At 47.3% G+C, this 21276-nt stretch overlaps 7 protein-coding genes across 7 annotated transcripts; 3 read left to right on the top strand and 4 right to left on the bottom strand.

Moving 5' to 3' along the window:
• Nucleotides 1-89: 89 nt before the first annotated feature.
• On the bottom strand, nt 90-4168 carry F5147DRAFT_615533 (putative aminoadipate reductase). Its single transcript, XM_041432526.1, has 13 exons — nt 3835-4168; nt 3416-3779; nt 3050-3363; nt 2777-2995; nt 2621-2727; nt 2348-2563; nt 2133-2294; nt 1921-2082; nt 1320-1869; nt 984-1262; nt 776-925; nt 469-726; nt 90-413 (listed from the first exon to the last, which is right to left on the bottom strand). Exons 1-13 carry the CDS (start codon nt 4135-4137, stop codon nt 195-197), a joined length of 3303 nt encoding a protein of 1100 aa, XP_041290486.1. The 5' UTR covers nt 4138-4168; the 3' UTR covers nt 90-194.
• A 2469-nt stretch (nt 4169-6637) lies between these two features.
• Nucleotides 6638-7905, bottom strand: F5147DRAFT_278260 (SYF2-domain-containing protein). Its single transcript, XM_041429000.1, has 6 exons — nt 7754-7905; nt 7453-7702; nt 7220-7401; nt 7035-7162; nt 6888-6984; nt 6638-6837 (listed from the first exon to the last, which is right to left on the bottom strand). Exons 1-6 carry the CDS (start codon nt 7847-7849, stop codon nt 6769-6771), a joined length of 822 nt encoding a protein of 273 aa, XP_041290485.1. The 5' UTR covers nt 7850-7905; the 3' UTR covers nt 6638-6768.
• Nucleotides 7906-12713: 4808 nt separating this feature from the next.
• F5147DRAFT_762285 (uncharacterized protein) lies at nt 12714-14267 on the top strand. Its single transcript, XM_041440579.1, has 2 exons — nt 12714-13341; nt 13398-14267. Exons 1-2 carry the CDS (start codon nt 13130-13132, stop codon nt 14200-14202), a joined length of 1017 nt encoding a protein of 338 aa, XP_041290484.1. The 5' UTR covers nt 12714-13129; the 3' UTR covers nt 14203-14267.
• A 25-nt stretch (nt 14268-14292) lies between these two features.
• F5147DRAFT_705681 (MoaB/Mog domain-containing protein) lies at nt 14293-16099 on the top strand. Its single transcript, XM_041437953.1, has 8 exons — nt 14293-14359; nt 14419-14789; nt 14841-14921; nt 14974-15012; nt 15072-15148; nt 15216-15415; nt 15465-15604; nt 15655-16099. The coding sequence occupies exons 2-8, from the start codon at nt 14572-14574 to the stop codon at nt 15884-15886; spliced, it is 987 nt and encodes a 328-aa protein (XP_041290483.1). The 5' UTR covers nt 14293-14359; nt 14419-14571; the 3' UTR covers nt 15887-16099.
• On the bottom strand, nt 16096-16669 carry F5147DRAFT_615522 (RmlC-like cupin domain-containing protein; the record flags this gene model as incomplete). The annotated part of the gene is made up of 1 exon (XM_041432525.1): nt 16096-16669. A coding segment is annotated over exon 1 (537 nt), but the record flags the coding sequence as incomplete, so codon positions are not given.
• A 275-nt stretch (nt 16670-16944) lies between these two features.
• Nucleotides 16945-19773, top strand: F5147DRAFT_705674 (FAD/NAD(P)-binding domain-containing protein). The gene is made up of 18 exons (XM_041437952.1): nt 16945-17385; nt 17440-17537; nt 17588-17611; nt 17678-17708; nt 17762-17787; nt 17842-17992; nt 18043-18129; nt 18176-18247; nt 18305-18461; nt 18514-18586; nt 18640-18670; nt 18731-18824; nt 18883-19001; nt 19074-19191; nt 19241-19357; nt 19413-19433; nt 19490-19500; nt 19555-19773. Exons 1-18 carry the CDS (start codon nt 17205-17207, stop codon nt 19584-19586), a joined length of 1443 nt encoding a protein of 480 aa, XP_041290481.1. The 5' UTR covers nt 16945-17204; the 3' UTR covers nt 19587-19773.
• A 115-nt stretch (nt 19774-19888) lies between these two features.
• Nucleotides 19889-20888, bottom strand: F5147DRAFT_654706 (uncharacterized protein; the record flags this gene model as incomplete). Its single annotated transcript, XM_041433903.1, has 4 exons — nt 19889-19953; nt 20014-20331; nt 20381-20465; nt 20517-20888. The coding sequence occupies 4 exons, from the start codon at nt 20886-20888 to the stop codon at nt 19889-19891; spliced, it is 840 nt and encodes a 279-aa protein (XP_041290480.1).
• Between the last annotated feature and the right edge of the window lie 388 nt (nt 20889-21276).

The raw sequence follows: 21276 nt of genomic DNA, 5'->3' as shown, positions 1-21276 counted from the left end.
GCTTCAATATATCCTTTTTGTTTATTCATATGCCATCGGGGTAATTGACTACGTGTATATTGATACTAGCCTATGTCGATTTTTAGGGTAGGATGATTAACTAAGCGGAAGAGCAATATTCAAACGACGCTGTCGAGTCTCCACAGGTATTAGTACATGATAAATCCACCAAAATCCCAACTTTAAGTAATTATTCATCGAAACATTCCCACTGCCTCCCAATAGTCCACCCATTGCGTTGCACTCGCCGACGACAGAGGCTCCAACTCTTTCACCGTTGGACTGACGCGCTGGGCCACATCAGTCGAAAACGAGGTAACTCCACCTACTTCTAAGTGCATCTTCCCAGACGCTCTGGTTGCGATATCTGATCGAGACATCGAACGCATAAAGTCAAGAAGCTTGATAGCAGGCTAGGATGGAAGACCAAGTGAGAGAATATTCAGTCAGGAAATGAAACACACTTACTACGCGTTTGATGTTTGCCTCGCTTGCGTTCTTGGCACTCGATTCGACCTTTTCGAACCACTCCGAGAATGGAATGAGAGGTAGCGGGGCGCTTGTTATCTTGCGCTCAAAGATGGCGTCCGCAACAGGTCGCATCAGCGTCCCCCACGCTACCGGTCTCGGATGCACCAGATTAACTGCGATGGGAGGCTCTTCTTTTGCGAAAGCTACATCAAGAATAGCGTTTGATACGGCGTGAGTAGGGATCCACGACAGGAGCTAAACCGTCTGTGTCATTGATGAATACCCCATGTTGAACTACACCTACCCCTTGGGCTTCCGGGAATACACCCAAGCTCACACTCGACTTGACAATGATCGGGAGCCAGTCCGTCGTCGACCAAGCTCCTCGTGGAGGTCCTCCCGCTATTTGTCCAATTCTGAACGAGCATGCCGGCAACTTGCTGTTCACGAGGACCTTGTGTAGGGCAATGTTCGTTAGATTGGCATACGCCCTAAAGTAGCGGATGGCCTACCCTTTCACAAACGTATTTTCCCGCGCCATAGCCGTGGCCTTCTGCAACGCCCGCGTCGTACTGTACTTCTTCTGGGAAAGGTCCTTTCGATTTATCCCAGCTTTGCGCAGTTGAGATAGAAGAGGTGAATAATACTCGCGGCTTCGGATGGCACGGAGAGGACAAAACCAGGTTTATAAGATTGCGTGTTCCCCGAACATGAGGCTCGAAGGACGAGAGCGCCAGGTTAAAGTTGAGTTGCCAGGCGTTGTGAATGATGACAGTGACGGACGTGCGGATCTACATTGTGTTTTATTAGTAAACTAGTCTGCAGAGCAGACCGGAAATGAAACAAACCTTCTGATACAACTCCTTCTCCAAACCCAGATCGTCACTAGAAGTATCCGTTTCTATATACAACAGTTTCTCTGATTGCAAGAGGGTGACATCCAAACCGCGGTCGACGAATCCATGCTTCTGTCGTTCTTGAATGGATTCACCGCACCTCGACGAACGATTGAAGGCATATACCAATGATACATCCTCGCGCTGTAGCAAAGATGCCAGCAGGTACGAACCAAGACCGCCCGTTGACCCAGTCAGGATGACCACATGATGATTTCGACTGTGTCCATTAGTAAGAGGGGCGGAGGCATCTCCGACAGAGCCTCCACTGAATCCCATTGAATACTTCTCAATCATGCTCTCGATCTCAACTTTGACGTCGACCGAGGTTGGACTGTTCCCATGCAATACTACATGGATAACGCTTCTCGCGAGCTGGCGAATCGAAGGACTTAAAAAGACGATGTTCTGGTCAATTTGCGGTGCTGAAGCCTGGACGTCGCGATCTGGTGACGACCTGAGGGAACTGACGATTCGGCTTCTGAGGAATGTCGCAGAGAGACTGGGGGTAGGAGGTCGGCAAAGCATGGGTCTCGATCGACCATCGGCTCACCTGTCAAAGCCCTGGGTAAAGAAGTCTGTGTCAGGATCGACCGCCTTGCCAGCATTCACAGAGACGGCATGCAGCATGAGCCAACTCTCAACGTCCTCCACAATCCAGTTTGTAGGCAAAGGTATATCGATGCCTGTTGTGCCACTCTCCACCTTGTCGTATCTGACGCTCATTAATATCATTTTCGGACACTGGTGAAAGCATATTCTCACAGGGAATTGATCTCCTCTTCGTATAGTTGGCTGGCGGCTTTCTTGGTGATAGTCCCTTTTCCAGTTCGAGGCATAGGCTTCTCCTTGCACGTTACAAGAACCATTTCCTTAAAGATTCTGCTGAAGGCAGGGCCTGCCTTGTTCGCTTCTTCTATCTCAGGCCTTCAAGAGCATTTGAGTCATGAAAGCCGCATGCACTTTTGCAAGGATCTTACCAGACTCGATTCCTGAAAGCCGAAACCTGTGCCTCGTCTTTAACGTCGATTTCATGTCCCGGCCGCGGCTCTATCAGGGCACCAACTTGGCTACGTCCACGGCCGAAGATGACGACGCCATTGACATGAGGATTGGTCCCGATGATGCATTCCATAGGAGCTGGTATTACTTTCTCCCCAGACGAGAGCATCAATACGTCATCCTTTCTTCCTGTTCTGCAAGAATAATGTCAGACAGTTTCAGAACATGAATGACACAATTGTCGGTCGCACATCTTCCACAGACCCTCAATCGTCGGATGCTTGATAAATAAATCCGAAGTAGTATAACCCTTGACGTCTGGGAGATTCTCTACTGACACTCCGTACAGCGGAGTTGTCTGTGAAGAAAAGTTCACATTGAGAGGGTGTATAAAAAGTGAGACGCACCAAAATTTGGCATTCATATGTTCTATCGCCTTGATCAACCCATCTGGTCTTGACGTTTGGAGTAAATTGCAGCCAGTCCCAAAGCTTTTTCTCGACCCCATATCGGAATAAAGGGGTGACAGGCCCAATTTCTGTAGAGCCGTAGTGAGGGAATATATTGATTCCTGCATCCACCAGGGCATTCCCCATCTTAGAAGCGAGTGGACCGCCAGTATAAAGCTACAACAAGACTAGGCATGAGTGGTTCCTTGCAAAAATAGATTTGTAACATACGACATATTCGAGATTCTTCAGAATATCAACAGCATCGGGAGAAAACACCCATTGTTCCAGGAAGAAAGGCATGGCCCACAAAGCGTTCGATTTGGTATTAAGCACACATTCTAGGATATTTTTGGAATTGGGTGTTATTGGGGCCGCCCATGGGTCGTGCAAGGATGTGGGCGGGTAAATAGATATGCTGTTCAAAGATACAATGGGTACCAGTAGTTGGATCAGTAAACCTGTGGTATGGAACGGTGGAACGGATGCAGCAGCGATGCGAAGAGGAGTGCCAGTGAGAATGTTGATATGGTTGATAACGCATGCTAATACCACACCAGTTAGCACTTTGCTTCGTAGATTGTGTGAGTAGCTTACAGCTTCGGCACCACCCAATGATGGTTTGGTGGGTTGCTGGAATGGCTTTCGGGAAACCAGTGCTGCCGGAGGAATGTAGGTAGTATAATATATCGTCCGAAGATGACCGAGAAGCTTGGGGAGGATATGGGAGAAAATTTTCGTCTGGAGAACCTGTGCCAAGCATGGGATATAAATATTTCAACGTCGGCATCATGTCAAGCTGCAGTTGGCTCGCATCAGTGTCTTGAGATACGCTACCCGCCTTAATTCCATCGATCAGGGAACCAAGAGAGTGGTGAGTGGTGACTAAACGACGACAGTTTGTTTTCTGCATCAAGTTTAAGATCGCCGCCGCTGAATTACGAGGTGATATGGGGAACGGCTTAAAAAGCAGTGTTCAGAGATATGATGTTCGGGCAAAAAAAATGTTCACATACGATCAGCCCAGCGAAGATGATACCCATGAACACAGTCTGATAAAGGAGGGTGTCTGAATTGGCAATGATGCCAACGACCTCTTTGTCTATGCCTGCACGATCGGGTCTAACTTGATGTGCAGCACGATGACAAGCTCGATAAAAGTCTCGATGTGAGATATAGACCAGATCGTTGTTGTCAGGTTTGTTGTAGACAAAGAATGTGACGTCCGAGTTATGTTGCGCATTGAATTCCAGCAATTCAGGGAGGAACAGAGAACCATCAAGAGGAGGATTGACAGGATTTGGACGTGAAGCAACCATGATTTGAATGCTCAACTTGCGATGTGTGAAGGGCTCTGCTAAGCTCAGGATGTAGAGGACCAAGGTAGTCAGTATGCGTCTAAGAAGTCCATGAGTCTTTTTAACACCTGAATAAGAGGCGGTGACCCTGATTGTCAATGGCCATTTTGGGTGTCAGAGTCACCGATTGGGTATAGTATCATGATGGAAAGCCAGCTGACTACGGCCCTGCTCTACCGTTAATCGAAAGTTCTATTTCTCAGAACTCCCTGGTAAGGTACGTAAGTGCTTTGATTGGCCTCCGAGCACTCTGTGCGACTTGTGACAAATTTATTGACAATTCGGCTGCAAGAAATAGATTTTGCGTGATCGGATGAGCGAAGGTCCAGGACTTCAAGCTTCAAGTTGGGGCCTTCGACGCAAGTTGGTGGCCAAATCAGGAAAGGTTTAGGGTCCGCGACGCGCGTAAGCGATTTACGAGAGGACGGCAGACATACTAGTAGGGTCACCAGGCCATAACTAATTGTCGTGACGGCTTGACATATCAATAACCGAATGGTGGCAGAGTGGCGATCATACACGTTTACTTTCCCAGTGGCGCAAATGTCAGGTATGTAGTGTAATAGAGTCTCACATGCCAGGTGACCGTTAAAAGAGTTATAACTTAACTAAGTCTAGCCCGGTTGGTTGGTTGTAACCAGTTAAGAGGTTGATCTGAGCGTTACCCACGGTGTAAGATTTCATTACCGAGAGAGGGCCGATCGTCGTGAGCAGCTCCGCCAAGGTTGACTGACGCGGTAGGAAAAGCTCAGGGTCCGAGTCAAGTCCGAGTCCCCGTAAGTAATTTACGAGAGGACAGGCCGATGACATTCTAGAACATTAATTACAATCATCATGCAGGCCACACTAGGCTGGTACTAGTATACGCAGTTTTCACCACGGCTTAACAGCCGAATGGTGGCAGGCATCGCACTCCCATTGGCACGATATCTGCAAGCTAAAATAGGTATGTAGAGTAGGGGCGGTGCATGCCACTAGTGATGTTACTAACCGTTAAAAGAGTGATAATAACTTGGTTGGTTATAACTGGTTAAGAGGGTTAATTAGGAGCTATTTGTGTTACAGTTCCGCATTTCATTTTTGGCGGACCACCATTAATGATACGTTCTGCCATGTTGGCACCATGTGTCCAGCTGAGCGATGCCACTACTCGCTTCCTTCATCCGTTTTTCGTTCTACCCCCATGTCGAGTTCGTCGTGCCTCGCACTCCACAGACAAATTTGTTATACCCTGCCTGTGCCCCACCCCGAGTTAATGCTCGGTCTAACTTAATAGATCATGTCAGCAACTCTCGAGCCAGACAAAGCTGGATGTCGGTGGACACCACCGTATGCACACACCAGTGGTTGCCAAACGGTAATAGGTCATTGCATCTGTCCATATGTCGCAGCCGGTTGTGCATAGTGGATACTTGTTGTGATTATGATCTTGCTTGTATAACTACAACATCAAAAATGTGCGATAGACGCAAGCTGAGGGAGGCTGTCGCAAGTTTAAACTCCCGAATCTTTTGCCATCCTGGGAGATTCTGTATGACAGTGTGTGTCGCTTTCAACTCACAAGCCTGCAAAAAAAGTAAACTGGATATCCCGACGAGAAAGTGACGACGCACTACGTACATTGTGCATCAAGTGTATCCCAGGCAACGCCTGAGTGGGATTACGCACTGATGTGGCGAAAAGTTGTACTGACGCAGAATGGCTTCGACTTGAAGCCATTCTCCCGGTGATGGCATCTCAAAAAACGCCACCACAGAATCTGTCTCGACATCTGGCAAATTATAAGAGATCATGCACATGGGCAAGATATAGGCAGGTTGGATGGAAACATTTATGGAGAGAATTTCAAAGGGCACGATTTAATAAACTTCGTTTCCACATAGTGATCAAATTCCCATTCCACAAGGAGCGTAATCTTGTCGAATGGAAATTTGTAGACTTGGTCAATGCGAGTATCGAGCTCATTCAGTTGTGTTTGATGCAGTTTCCAGATTGAGCTGATTGCAGCGATGATATGATTGATAAGCGATAAGCGAACCGCGGAGTTTCAAAATGATGGTTTAAATTTTTCTGCAGAGCTCAAGCAATCATCTTGCTGCTTCGTCAAGTGTTCAATCGACTCCCGCCGTTAGCCCCAGCTTTCAAGTAAGTAATCCTGCATCCATCGTATTCCTTGTTCGATTCTGCTTGCTCCTTTTGATGAACAAATATCACATTCAAGCTCAACAGTCTTATGGACCTCTGTGTCTAGCTGCTGACTACCTTACTTCTGCAATTCTGACACCTATCAGGCATTCCAAGACCGTCATTTGATCAAGTACTAATGTTCGTTGTTTCAGGCGTCAACCGTACATTTTCGTCCTCCGGTCTGCTTATCCTCATAGTCTTACATGTATCAATATGTTGTCGTGGCTTGTCACTCTGAATCTACTGCTTTGATTCCGTTTACTTCACGTCCCGAGTCGTATCGTGCAGCGCATCAATAGTATAAATCTTAATGTTACAAGATGCGAGTAAATGCATATGGTCTGAATACATGCGCAGTGGTGGGGTCGAATAAGTATAACATCCTGGTGGTCCATGGTCATGCCATCATAGCGCGGTTCCTCGTTCGAAACTAGCCCGAATCTCGGAGGTATACTTGTCGTAGTACCGCGCAATCTGTTACTCTTCGTGAGCTCATTCCAAGAACACGATGTGCAATGACATACCTTTTTGTTGAACACGCGATTCCGCTCATTAATGTAGGTAATGTCGCCCTCATCCTCATTAAGTCTCTTTCGCGAAAATTTGCCCTTCTTGTCAATGCTATGGCGTAATGTCAGTTCTACGGGAGAGCCAAATGGGTGACAACGTACTCTTTGTTGATCTTGCTGACCACTCTATCGATGGCGTCTTCAGTAGGCTTGTTGTCAGCGTACAGTAGAGTGTTGGCATCTCGGTAGAAACTCTCTGCAGCCATCCGTTGTTCAGATGATGGAACCACCTGAGAAAATGTATATCATAAGAAATACAATACAATGAAAGGTTCGACAGCACTCACCTGCCCGCCTGAGGGATCAAAGGTTGTGAGAGCAGACGACGATGGCGTGTTGCTCCCAGACTTTGAAAGAGACCCTGGTGCCAATCCCAATACGGCTTCCTTCTGTCGGCTGTATGTAGTGAGGTCAGGCTTAATGAGGTCAAGGTCTTTCTTGTAGCGCCGTCGAGCAGCGTGAACATCATCTACACAGGAACGATGAGTGTCATCATGCAATGAATAACATGGACTCCTACCATGAAACTCATAATCCGCTCTCCGTGCCTTCCTCGCCTTCTTCTTTTCCCAATTATCATTCTCTTCTATCGTCCATTCCCAGTTCTTCTGCCGTTCCACATCCTCTCCCCGATCCTCAGCTTCAGTCTGCATACGCAACACCTCCGCAAGTTTCCGCTGTCGTTCTAGCCGTGCAGTCTCCCTCGCTGTCATCTTTGCTTTGGCAGACTCTTCAATGAGGGAGGCACGATTCGCTTTCGTCGTTGAACGCTGGGGAAGAGTGGGTGAGGGATAGGAAGTGTGATGCAGAGGACCACGTACCATCTTCGCTCTCAGCTGCTCCATTTTTGCTTTTCTTTCGTCCATCGTCATCGTGCCTTCCTCTGCTGTCTTCTCTTCGCCGCTATCTGAAGCCATTTGTTGCAATTGAACGCAAGTTACCAATGTTGGACCACGCACTGCCACTCAGTGAGTGTAACGTCGCTTATGTAAGCGCAAACTTGACTAAACTATTACAACATGCGGATTCCGGAATGATACATCATATTTTAGATATCTCTCAAAGGCTACCTAGCTTAAAAAGACACGGTGTAGTATGGAGGTCCCTCAACTATCCGCTTCGACTTCAAATGTCTCTCAAAACGACTCCAACTTGATAGTTCTGCCCGACCTACAGTCGGAGTTCGAAAGAAGGAAGAACAGCCGGGCCCGGGGTATTCCAAATGATTAATATTGGCCCCATTCCATCACCACGATGGATACTAATTGCTCGACATGGTAGATGTAAGAGCAACAGAGTGAAACAATCTAGCATTAATTTCACAGCAGTTTGCAAAGGCCGATTATAAGGAGAGCATTGCTTGGTACGTCTTCCCTTCTCTACCAACTTTTCTTACTATTCATTTTCAAAACCTTTCTCATCCAGACGGGCAGACTTTTCAGCAATTCGGAACATTCACTAGCTTCTTCGTCATCTAGCTCATCAAACGCTTCTCAGAGCCATGTTCACTGTCCTCGAATTCCAACTTGAGGTTCGGCACTCCTGTTTGAACATCTGTGTCCATCCAGTTTGACCCTCGCAAGCTCCTGTGACACGCACGTAGATGTAGAAGGTGCTCTGTTCAAGACTTCTAACTTCCGCTCATCGCATCCCAGACGTCCCATTTCAATTTGTATCACCTCCAACTTTCTTTGCACGACCACCTCACGTTGATTATATTCTACAGGAAACTGGATACAACACATGTGTATACTTGTGGTTGCATTTTATCAGCGTTTACATGAATTAGAAAGGTCGTTGGTTTTCGCTCGTGTTGTGATCAAGCATCAGCATCAAGTAAGTAGAGTGAATTTCAAGGAATAAGCATTGCTGACCGGACCAAAGTGCTTAAGGTCAACGTGAGCGGTGTCAAAACCTGTGTTAGATCAATGAGCTACATAGTACATGGTGTCGTTGATGAGCTGAGGCTGAATATCATACGCCCGTAAAGAACAGCCCGAAGATTGCATCGCACTGGCATGTTGCCAAAATCACGAACAACAAGCACGAATGCGATCGTTATACGACCACCAAGTTCCCCCGCTAACTCACTCCAATCCTCCAATAGTATGACTCTAGTCTCGAACGATCCCAGTTTGTGGCCAATCATCAATGCGAATATTATTTCCACCTATTTTCAAGGTTTGTTCGAAGCCAGCCGCATGATGTCCGTGATAACTCGAATGACCCTGGCTGTGGTTTCGCAGTTGCCGCCTGTGCTGCGGTGCTGTATGATTGGGGTGAGCAAGATTAAGTATGAAAAGACCACTGTCATTATGGGATTTCTAAGACTTACGTTCGGACAAGAGGTAGGTCGACACCATGACAGGAGCAACCATGTCGCTGACAACGGTTTTACAGGTGGAACTTGTCTGGGTGAGCAGATCTCCACATTCAAAGAACCATGTAGAAACGCGACAACTAACTCGCAGCAGAGGCAACGGTGGTCTATGATGACCGTTCTGTATCTCACTGTATGTAACTTGTATTTCGAGCATGGTTAGCAGGTTGCACTGACACGAACATGTCCAAGGCACGATATGTTGCAATAGGATTCGCTGTGTACGTTTCGACGTCTAAGCCATTGGTGTTTTACTCATTACACATCTCTCACAATCAGTATCAAGATGTTGAGTATGTTTCGTTGCATCGACTTGTTTCTTTCTTGTAACGGGAGGCATACAGTCAGTCTTTCAACAATTTCGATGACAGATGCAGCGAGTATCTCACACCGTTGCCTTCCATCCCTGTTCAGACAACTGAACTACGATGCAACACACAGCTCAAGTCTTTAACGTTCTGGAATGCTGGATTGATAGTGACGCATGTCACTGGTAGTGTTCTGTGAAAACCCGCCTAGTCACTCGCCGGTTAATATTTAGGTCAGGCCAAAATTGACAGGCATAGGTTGATAACGTGGATCACTCGTGAAAGGTACAGGCGTTTAAGATTTGCTTCAATGAAGCTGACGCTTTAGATTTTGTGAAGGCACAATAATCATAACGGCGCTCGGTTGTGCCAGCAGCCAGTCCGAGTCCGAGTCCGAGTCCGAGTCCCCGACAGCTACTAGTACTTATTTGGGACATGACCGGTGACCACGCATGACTGCGGACTGATTTGGCTATAAGTAGGCCTTAGGTCGAACGAATTCATCTGACAAAGCCCGGTGACCCTGGGATGTCGGGCCCGAGGATATGAATGTACAGTATTTTATTTGGCGATCTACTGTACCGGCTCACATAACTTACATCGGGGTTTGATACAGTTTAGTGATGGTGCACTGCAGCTGGCATATCACGTCGGTGGAGTGTTGAACCGTCTACTACTACGTTCCTACCCGGTATGGTTTAACATGCCGGTATAACAGAACGACTCGGCCCCTGTGGACCAAATACTGTATGTTTGCGCGCAGTACCCCAGGCCAAAACTTTCTGACTCTCTTTAGCGATGCGATATGATTTACCCCACCCACAGTAGACACGGGAACTAGTATAGTTTTCCATGATGGAAGATCCAGAAGCGCGCAAATGAGTCGGGATGAATGGTAATGGAAACAAGTTAGCCGCCGAAATCAGGATGTTCACTATTTTTTGTTTGAACGTTCCAACTTCCGGTGTATATTATAGTTTTTCCAGTGCGTGGCTGTGAGTCGTGACAAAAACCCCTACTTCAGTACAACCAAGTGATGGACGGGTATTATACACATGGTACCCATGTTGACAATAAAAGGTGATATAAATGGTACGAATTTCATCGTCATTCGTCCACCAAGTTTATCGCTCACTTGCTCGCACCCTCTGATAGTATGACAAATGATCCTAGCTGGTGGCCGCTCATCAATTCACATATTCTTTTCAGCTATTTTATGGGTACGTACTAGTAGAGAACCGGTCTGATGACAATGGTGATATACTGATCTAACCTTCGCTGCATTTTCACAGTTGCTGTCTCGACCGGCGTAATATACGATTGGGGTGAGCAAGATTGTATGAAACAGTTATTGATAACCTGATGTTTCTCCAGTACTTGCATTCGGACAAGAGGTAGGTTGGTGCCATCACCGGAACAGTCTCATCTCTAAGAATAATGTTACAGGTTGAATTGATTTGGGTGAGCAGAGAGCCCTCATGTCCAAAGGAACGACATAACAATAACATCAATCTGCGACAGAAGCAACACTGGTCCCTGATGACTGTCATGTATCTCACTGTATGTAGCCCATGCCATAAGTGTGCTTAACAAGTTGAGCTGATGTGATGATATCCTAGGTGCGCTACGTTGGAGTAATATATGCTGGGTATGTTTGGAAAGTCAAGATCTGGTATTGTGCTGATCGCCCATCTCTCACCATCAGCGTGAACATACAGAGTGCGTCTCTTCACATGCATTGTTTGTTGCTTCTGACCAGCGGCATACAGTGGCTGTTCAGATAATACCTCTGAAAGATGCAGTGAGCATTCCGTAGTAATGTTTTCCCTTCCATACCCGTCTAATCAACTACCATATAGGGGTGAGCGACATTCTCGGGCAGCTTTCTGATCCATAATAATGATGGCTACAGTTGTGAGTTTCTTTGGAGCATGTGATCCTCTGAAGCTTATCGCTGACCGGATGTCCCAGGCTATTACATGTACTTCGCGCTATATTGGACGATGTGGGTCCTGATTGCAATACTCGGTGGTGAGCCTACACAGTTGCGATACCTCGACTTCACTGAAATATCGTGCAAAGTCGTCATGATTGCTCGATTACATGCCATGTATCAACGATCCAGAAAGGTTCTGGTACTCCTCGTTGTTGTCTTCACGGCCATCGTTGTCGCCAATATAGTGATGCTCACAATAAATATGAAGTATATTTCAGCGGGTAAGCTTCAATTATGGATCGAAAACTTCGAGTGCCTCAGGCTCATTAATAAATTTTAGAGCAAGCCATCCTCTCTGGCACCTATCAGTGCATTGCTGACAATCTCCAATATTTGGGCACCATCCCTTGGATACTCACCGGTGTGTGGGAGGTGCTCACACTGTGTCTTGCAGTCCAGATTGCTCTAAAGCACTTCCGTGAATTGCGACAACACTCGGCGGGAGGTGTTATTAGGGACTGCTTCGTGGTGTTAATGAAAACTCACATGAGTTACTTTGTGAGGTGAGTGCGTAACGTGAACATGGTTATATTTTCCGTTGAAGTTCTTCACATACCAGCTCCGTTGTAGTTTTATGCTTATGCCTCAGTTATTGTTCGCCAACGATGCCAAAGGTACGCCAATGTGTCACTGACCTCCGCATGTAACCACGCTTCATCGATGCATCATTTCCCACAGGACCCATATTCCCCAGCAATTCTGACTTATTTTGGTTTTCTCGAAATATTCAACATTGTGCAGTCAGCTGTACTGGGACCACGGCTGATCCTCGGTGTTCGAGAACATCACGCTAGGCTCATGATCGACTTCGATGCAGGACCTGACCTGATTTCAATTGCTTTCCAAGAATCTGTGCATGTATCAACTAGCAATAGTGTGTAACACAGGAGATGTGTAATATGACCCAGACTGGCCAAATCTCATATTTTATGTATAGAATGCCAGGGCCGAACGTCGTCGGCAGGTAGTTTAAAATCGTAGGTTGTTCATGATATTGGGGAAAATCTGCAGCTCTGCAGCCATGCTCCGGAATATTGCTGGTGAAGGCAAATACCGGTTGCACGGCCCGGGGGTATTGAAGTAGGTAGTGGGGGCGGCGCTTGAACTGGAACTTTTCCAACTGCGCGTTATAGTTTAACTCGCGCGCCAGAAATCTCCCCAGACATGTATATGGCCTAGGCCAGACCTGCGTGTAGCTCTGACTTTCACTTACTGCAGGATGATGCGACAATGATTAGGTTCAAAATTATGGGCAACCTATGGCCAAGGCCCAGGCGGCCCCAGGGCGGTCTTCTCAGTGCAAGTCGTCAAAGCGCATAGTTTGCATTGACGCAAGAGCCGTCCAAGCATGCGTCCAAGCGTTTACCCTTGATGTCGTGAGGGACCAAAGCATTGGTCTATTTGCAATATTTAAGGCGTCCAGACTGCGCGATATTGGATTCAGTACCACAGAAAACACTAAATCACCCATTGCTCTCCATACCCAGTATTCCACTCATATCTGATCCTGGAGATGTCGTCCTTCTTACCTACAGATCCTTCTGCCCCCAGCTTGTCGTCGTTATCCCCTGACATGGATGGAGTGCTTACCGGTGTCCGGGATATCATGGACATCTCTCTAGCACAGGAGGCAAAGCTCCTAGACATCCTTCTTATGCTGTCCGCTCAAGGCGAGAAAACCGAGGAAAGGGATCAATTGATCAACACAATGCAGTCGAAACTAGAGTGAGTTATCTCCATGATGTTGTTGTACTTGCTCAAAGTACTCAATCAATACTTAGCGCACAGCGAGCCATCATAGAGGAGATTCGTTCGGAACAGCAACAACTAGCATCATCTCTCGCATCCTTCTTGGAAAGCCACGCGAAAGATGCGAAAGATACCTCAGCAGTACCTTCCTCGCCTATCATTTTGGAAACACCAGGGCCCGTGACACCTGCTGCGAACCCAGAAAGATCGTCAAGCGTTTTCTCAGTGCCAGGGTTGCCTTCCTACCAGACAACTCCCATACGCGCATTTCACCCCTCATCATACAGGAGCAACATTTCTATTGCGCACGCCAATTCCACTGATGATGACCAATGGAAGGCTCCGATCAGAACACAGCGGGGTAGCCGACTCCGGCGCCACGGTGCTTTCTATGGTACTCCCAACCCATCCCCCCCAGCGAGTCCTCAGATCCAAGAAGACATCTCTACAGCGATGAATTCTCCCGCAGATGTACACACACCGATGGAAGAGACAGATACTGCTGCTGACGCCGTAAAGGCTGCAGTAAGCAACGAAGGCGATAGGGCCTCTTCCCGTAAGTCCTGCAAGCGTTGCCGTGATTCCGACGAGCAAGATGGCAGGACCGCAAATCGTATGGACATATCTAGTATCGTTCATACTGCGCCCGATGGGTCTTCTCCCTCCGTTTCGTTCTCTTTCTGTTCCACTGGACATAGTTCTGCTCGGGGCGGAGGCTCTGCCCGTGATGGGCCCTCGAAGCGCAGACGCGTATCTCAGGATACTGTTGATTCTGATGCAGTTTCCGACACGAAACGCCCAATCCGTAGAAGTCTGCGCCATGCGATGCCCCGTTAATGCCGTCTTTTTTTCTATTTAAATATTACCTCTTGTGTACCATATATACCTTACTAGTTCCGCCAAAGACTCAGGGATGAGCGCTTGAGCGGTCTGGTTGCATTATCTATTTGAATCACACTGACGTTAACAAACACTTCTCTAAAATGATGGTGCACTGGATTTTTGAGCCGAATTTTAAGAAATCATATATTAAGAACGGCGATATTCACGTACTGCAAACTGCTTCACCGGTACCGAGGTCACCGACAAGGCTTGTTCGTTTTGACCAAAATCGCGGCGCTGTTCGTCCCAGTGTGAATCAAAGCCTGGACCTTATAATAACGTCATCTTCATTCCCACTGCATGATATTCTTTGCTCAATGAGCCATGCATCCTCGCACGTTAGCAAGACTCGCCTCCCTTTCTACCCATCTCCGTCGAGCACCTCTCTCCGCTCATGCGAAGCCAATGTCATGTACAGCAGTTCCGCCAGATAATTCAACCTTTCAACTACCACCGTTGAACTTTGCGATTTCTCCTGTACCAAAGAAGAATCCATCTGACAAGGGACGGCATATAAAGACTGCTGCAGCGCTCATCATTGGGTGTGTATGTGTTCTGTGTCGACGAACTGAAAACTGAAAGCAACTGTAAAGGGACGAAATTCTGAATGGAAAGACGCTTGACCGGAACTCTAATTACTTTGCACGATTCTGTTTTGAGCATGGTATTCATTTGTGAGTGTTCTCCCTGCCTAGTCCGTGTACTGGTCACCAATTCTACTTGCAGGAAACGCGTAGAAGTGATAGCAGATGATGAAGCTGAAATGTACGTGCGTCACTTGTAACATTCATATTGCAGGGGCGCAGCTGCTCAGCGAGCCCCAGCATTGAGGCCAGCCGGAGGATGGTGCAAACGTACGACTTTGTAGTGACGTCGGGCGGCATCGGGCCCACCCACGATGGTACGTTTATTGTGAACATAATTTCAGGCACACGACCATGACGCCACTCGTGTCTTTTCGCCCACAGACATAACATATGCATCTTTGGCGAAGTCTTTTGATCAGGGCCTTGTATATCACGATGAAACTCTCGCTCGTATGGAGGAGTCTGGCAAATATCGAACTTGGGTATCAAAACAGAGCGAGGAACAGCGAACGGCACGGAAACGTATGGCACTGTTCCCTGATGCTGCGGAGGTGATTTTCGTTGCAAGCGACATATGGGTGGTGAGCATGCTTGAATATGGCTCTAAGACTGGTTACTGATTTCGACAAGCCCGTTGTTCGCCTACAAGGAAAACTTTGCATATTTCCAGGGATACCCACCCTCTTCCAGAAGATGCTAGATAACCTGAAACCCTTCCTTCCTCTCCCACCTGAAGAGGAGCGACCTTTCCGGCTCCAAGTGTTCACGGGGTAAGCATTTCATCTCCCTACTCGTAATGATTTACTGATTGTGGTTCTAGATTACCCGAGTCGTCTATTGCCCCGTTCCTCACCGACCTTCAAAAGCGAGTACAGCCTGAAGGTATTCGGATAGGCTCTTATCCAGTCCTACAAAAAGGTGTATATGTGTCGCTCATAGGCGCGGACCGTGGCCGTGTACATCAGCTTGGCGTAGAGGTTGAGAAAGAAGTGGAGGGACGTGTTGTTACCGAGGCAGAAGCAGAAGCCAAGCGGCAATTGGGCTGCCAGTGATTGAATGTTCGGTCTACTGTATCATATACTTTCCGGATGGGCATGCTGCATTTGGTTGCGTCTTCATTTCTGCATACTTGTTGTGGAGACAATCTACACTTCGCTTTCACTGGTTTTCTTAGGTCGCTAATACTTGTCTCATTCTTTCGTTTCTCCTGCTTAGTGAATGATTCAGAATGCACGGCGTTACACGCCACCATATACTATCTCTGAAGTGCAGGTCCTTCGTCGCCGTAAACAGGGTCTCTGTCAAACCATGCTATGTCTTTGATGGCTTCAATATTTGCCTTCTCATCCTCCCTACCATAACACATATCCCAGTCATTTCCCTTGGGGTAACTTCCGACCATCTCGAATCCGCCGTCCAAGTCTTGCAAGAGCCTGTGCCCCACGCCTGCAGGAATAATAATGACATCCCCAATCTTAACTTCCGTTTCTACCCTTCCAGGATTGTCTTCTCCACCGAAACATACCCTCGCACGACCAGATGCGATGCATAGTACTTCGTGAGTAGTGCTATGAAAGTGTGTCGTGTTGTACATAGTGTACCTCCACTGGGGCTCGACGACGCCGATGGACCTTAAATGGGCTTCGATAACAGCAGCTGATATCGACGGTGGGAAACATTCGTGATATATGAGGAGAGGGTAATTTTTCAGGGATGTGTTTGGGATGAGATTGAGGCTAGGAATGAAATGAGAAGACACTCGAAGACTTGGAAGAGGTGCTACTGGCGTCGTCATCATGCAGGCGGTAGTAGTACTGATGGTGGACACTAAGAATAACCTTTATTATTACCTAATTATTAATCAAAATCAGTTGATTTTTGCTGGCGATTATGCAGCTGATTGTAGTGAATATTTTACATGATCATATATTGTATATTTCGATACTTTCCTATATCTTCTTCTCATAAAAACTTGGAGTTTCCAGTTCTCTGATACTGACTGGGTACCGAGTCAAGCCCCTGTAAGGCGCGTGACGTCACATCAAGGAGTCTATATACGTGCCACGTTTGGCTGTGGCTATGTCCTTAGTACAGCTTCTAGTCGCATGATGTCTGAGGTTGCCAGGCAGATACACCAGAACTACTACTAGCACTAAGCATATGCTGACCCTTGTAGTTATGCGTTTCGGTGATTAAATGACGCAGATAATAGGGCGCCAATTCCTCCCGACATGACCCGATTGAAAAATATGGCTCCAGTTTAATGACACCACTACCCAAGCTGCCATTATCTAATCCACCACCGATAACTATTTAAAAGCTACTAGTCGCTCAAGAACAGGAAATTCCAGTCTTCGCTTCCTCCAGACCATGTTCAAGGCGCGCTTGAGTGTTGCATGTGGTCGTGTGCAACCTCGCCCGGCGAAATCGTCGGTCTCCGCAGCACGAACTTTTACTTCGTCTGCGCCACGAAGCAAACAACGTCTGGTCATATTGGGTTCAGGCTGGGGAGGCTATGAGATTTTAAGAGCTATTGATAAGAAGCGTTGGAGTTAGTCTCTGGCTGCGTTCGCGGGAACGTGGTGTTGATGGCCCCCGTTTGCAGATGTCACGATGGTTTCACCAACCAATGCTTTCAATTTTACACCTTTGCTCGCCAGCTGTGCTGTCGGTACCCTCGAATTCCGCTGTGCAGTCGAACCGGTATGTCATCATACTTTTGTGACATGTCTTCCCATTAATATGAATGTCAGGTACGGAAGTTTTCTCCACAAGTAGTAAGTCGGATCTAGAGATGTATTGGTTCGCATGCCACCGAGAACTAATACATGGTTGACTTCTAGGTTTGTTACCAGGCCTGGTGTGATACAATCGGTCTGTCTACGCTTTCTTTGACCGTCGTGGGGATCTGATTTTTGTTTGTTCAGACTTCAAGCAAAAGACCCTGAAATGCGTATGTACTCGTTCCAAAGCCTATGGTCATGGTGCACTAAACAGCATATTACAGACGCCTGCCACGGCTCCTTTGGAATATGAAGGATCCACCTCTGCCCCTCTTGCGGGGACAACCGCAAAAGACACTTCGGACCCGGGTACGGGCAATGCGTTCAAGTTACGTTACGACAAGTTAGTGATAGCTGTCGGTGCTTACTCGCAAAGTACGTGAATCGTGTCATGATACGTATCATTCTGATAAAATTGATGATAGCATTCAACGTACCTGGCGTCAAGGAGCACGCACATTTCCTGAAAGACGTGCGAGACGCTCGAGCAATTAGGACGCGCATTATAGATTGTAAGTGTACTTACTAGTTGTCATAGACATTGCTTACCCTACATAGGTTTCGAGCAGGCCAATCAGCCTGTCCTCTCTGACGTCCAACGCCGAAACTTGCTCAATTTCTGCATTGTCGGTAAGCATCCGGTTTCTGATGACATTTGATCCTTTATGGTGATACAACACTCTATAGGTGGTGGACCCACGGGTGTCGAGTTCTCAGCAGAGTTGCACGATTTGCTGCATGCTGAGATTCAGAGACACTATCCGACACTCGCACGTATGGCCAAAATCACACTTTACGACGTAGCGCCAAACATCCTCGGTAATTTTGACAAGTCCCTGGGAATGTAGGTAGCCTTTGTTTTTCTCCGCTATCACTGACAAGCTTTGAACCGATAGATATGCGGAGAACAAGTTCCGGAGAGACGGTATTAGCATTAAAACAAGACATCATGTGGAGCGTGTCGAGAAGGTTCGAATAACGCGGTGCAGTTATCCCAAATTTCGACGCTGATTATCATACAGGACCGCATGTTCGTTAAAGAACAAGGAGAAGGTCCGTGGTCAACGCTACTAATTGTTTAGTTCAAACTTTTGCTCACTACGGCTACTATAGTTCCATTTGGTCTCCTTGTTTGGAGTACTGGATTGGCTCCTAATCCGCTTATCCAGTCGATTGATTCTCTTGAGAAACATGATAAGACACAAGGGTCCGCAGCCATTCTTGATCAGCCGCGAAGTGAAGCTGACACATGTGATTGTCCCTAGCCTTTTCACTGACCAAAACCTTAACGTCATAACAAAAGAAGGCCACGCAGATCCAGATGTCTGGGCTATCGGTGACGCTGCGAACATCAAAGGACAGCTCCATCCCGCCACAGCACAAGGTCTGTTTGCCCATAACCCTATTTGGCGCTCATGGGCTGCGGGCTTCTCATCCTGATAACGCCTATTTACAGTCGCGAATCAGAAAGGCAAATACCTGGCGCAGAAGCTTAACAAAATTGTCAAAGATCAGGAGCACACAAAACCCTTTGAATTCCAAAACCAGGGAAGCTTAGCTTACCTGGGGGACTGGTGTGTGGCGGTCCATCAGAAGGTGAATATTTCTGATTCGGCTCTACAGGAAAGCAATCTATGATCGATCAAGCGCCGAAACTGTCAAGACTAAGGAGACCGGACGTGTAGCGTGGCTCCTATGGCGTTCGGCGTATTTCACTATGACTCTTAGCATCAGGAACAAGTACGTGGTTCCATTTTCGCAGTTGATTATGGAGCGTCTGATGTATACTGCTTAGAATTCTAGTGCCTACATATTGGTGAGTTTTGCGTCATTCCGATTGATATTCCGCGATCTCATCTTATCCTTGTACAGGTTCCTAAATTGTATGTTCTTGTCCGTGTACTCCGGTGATATTATGGTGCTAATACATAATGTAGGGATTTTCGGCCGCGATCTGACGCGCTTCTGATTTTCATGGCTGCGCCACCTACACCACGCTCATTTCACTCATAGGTGAGTCATTATCTGTCGCGGCGGCCACCTCGCCTGACTTGATAACAGACTGCATAGACTTAGAGATATTACCATACATAAGAATTCGTGTTGTTATGTTTACTGCTACACAGTGCCAATAATATGTGGTCGATGACAAGAAATAATGCATAGACATCATTCAAGAATCACAAGCAAATGTATTAGTGAGTCAAAAGTACCATAGGAAAGACCAAGGATTGCCAAGAGATAAGTGTGACAACGGAACGGAAGGGCGCATTACAAAATGGTAACAGCTTTTCTTCGGATTTTGCGCTTTTCGGGTGGCACTGGGGAAGTTGGAGCTGTTACACAGGTCCGGCATCAGCAAGATAACTTCCAGAAACGGGAGCACTAGGACTAACGTTGGAGCTGCACAGCCGTTGGTTTATCCGTCATTGCCTTAGCACCCGCAATAAACCCTTCCACAAAATCCTTGTCGTCTTTGACGATCTCAGGTGCCACCCCACGACCCTGAAGGTCTGCCATCAGCGTCGACCAGGCGGGTTTGATATTCTTGGAAGATTCAATGATGCCCCTAGTGGTGATTCCGACATGGGCCACATGGACAAAGGAGTGGGGCGCGGGGCTGGAGATTATCCGAGGGCTCACTGAAGAAGATTTGGGTGCCTTCTTTTTTTCTTTCTTGTCCTTGCTGGATTTGAAGAGGAAGGGTTGGAAGACTAAAACACGTGTTATGGCATGGCAACACGGGCGAGCATTGAAGCTCACAATGATGCCGCGTCCGATCCGAGACTTTTTTGTAGAAGACGCTTGCTTCTTCGTCTTCGTCGAAGCAAAGTCCGAACATGCGACTCTGACGCAGAATTCAGTTTATTTGCAATGAGGTAAAAGGTAACGGACGTACCGTTCCGGAGAAATAGTGAAAGAAAGGCTTGTCTTTCGTGTACTCGAAGACCTCGGGGATGGAAAATGTCCAAACCACACGGTCGGTCTTCATGTCAACGAGACGGAACCAGTATTTCTCCTTGAGACGCACACCATGACCGCCTCGCTTCGGAGGAGACGTGCCATGGTGTGTGTCTCGGTCACGTCCGAAGACCAAGATTCCTTTGAGCTTAGAGTAGCTCCAGTTTAGATGAGGATTGTTGAAAGGCGCATAGTATATTCGGACGCCAGCAGTGGCGACCACTTTCTGCGTGCTGGGTTCGAGAACGGATGAAATGTACGGGTGGCGTTGTTGGTCTTCAGCGGTGAACGCTGACGATGGGTCATGCATATATGCAAAATGTGATAATCTGGACAAGGAAAAGGTGGTTTTGAAGTCGGTGATCGATCGCAGAGAAACAACAGACACGGAACGTGTGTTTATGTACCATTCGATAACACAGGAGAGCGCCTGTGGGGAAGAGAAGGCTGCAGCGTGGCCCCCTCGTGTCATCATAATCTCTCACCGGTAACGCAGGACCGTTTACGGTATGATCCTTGTTGTCAAGCCTGGGAGGGCATACATAGTGGCTGTCCCCGGTGATTTCCTGAGAAGAGGAGCTTCCTCCTGATCAGTGTCTAAGTCCATTTTAGCAGTCAAGGGCTCAAGTGCAGCCAGCGCCTAAAAAGCCGCATTTTACGGCTGTAAATGGTTTCAGACATGTAGTAATACTGCTCAT

Source organism: Suillus discolor (genome assembly GCF_016758755.1).
Source record: "Suillus discolor strain FC423 chromosome Unknown F5147scaffold_44, whole genome shotgun sequence".
NCBI classification, from domain to species: domain Eukaryota; kingdom Fungi; phylum Basidiomycota; class Agaricomycetes; order Boletales; family Suillaceae; genus Suillus; species Suillus discolor.
Note: the sequence above shows the minus strand (reverse complement) of the source record. Positions and strands in the feature narration are given on the sequence as shown.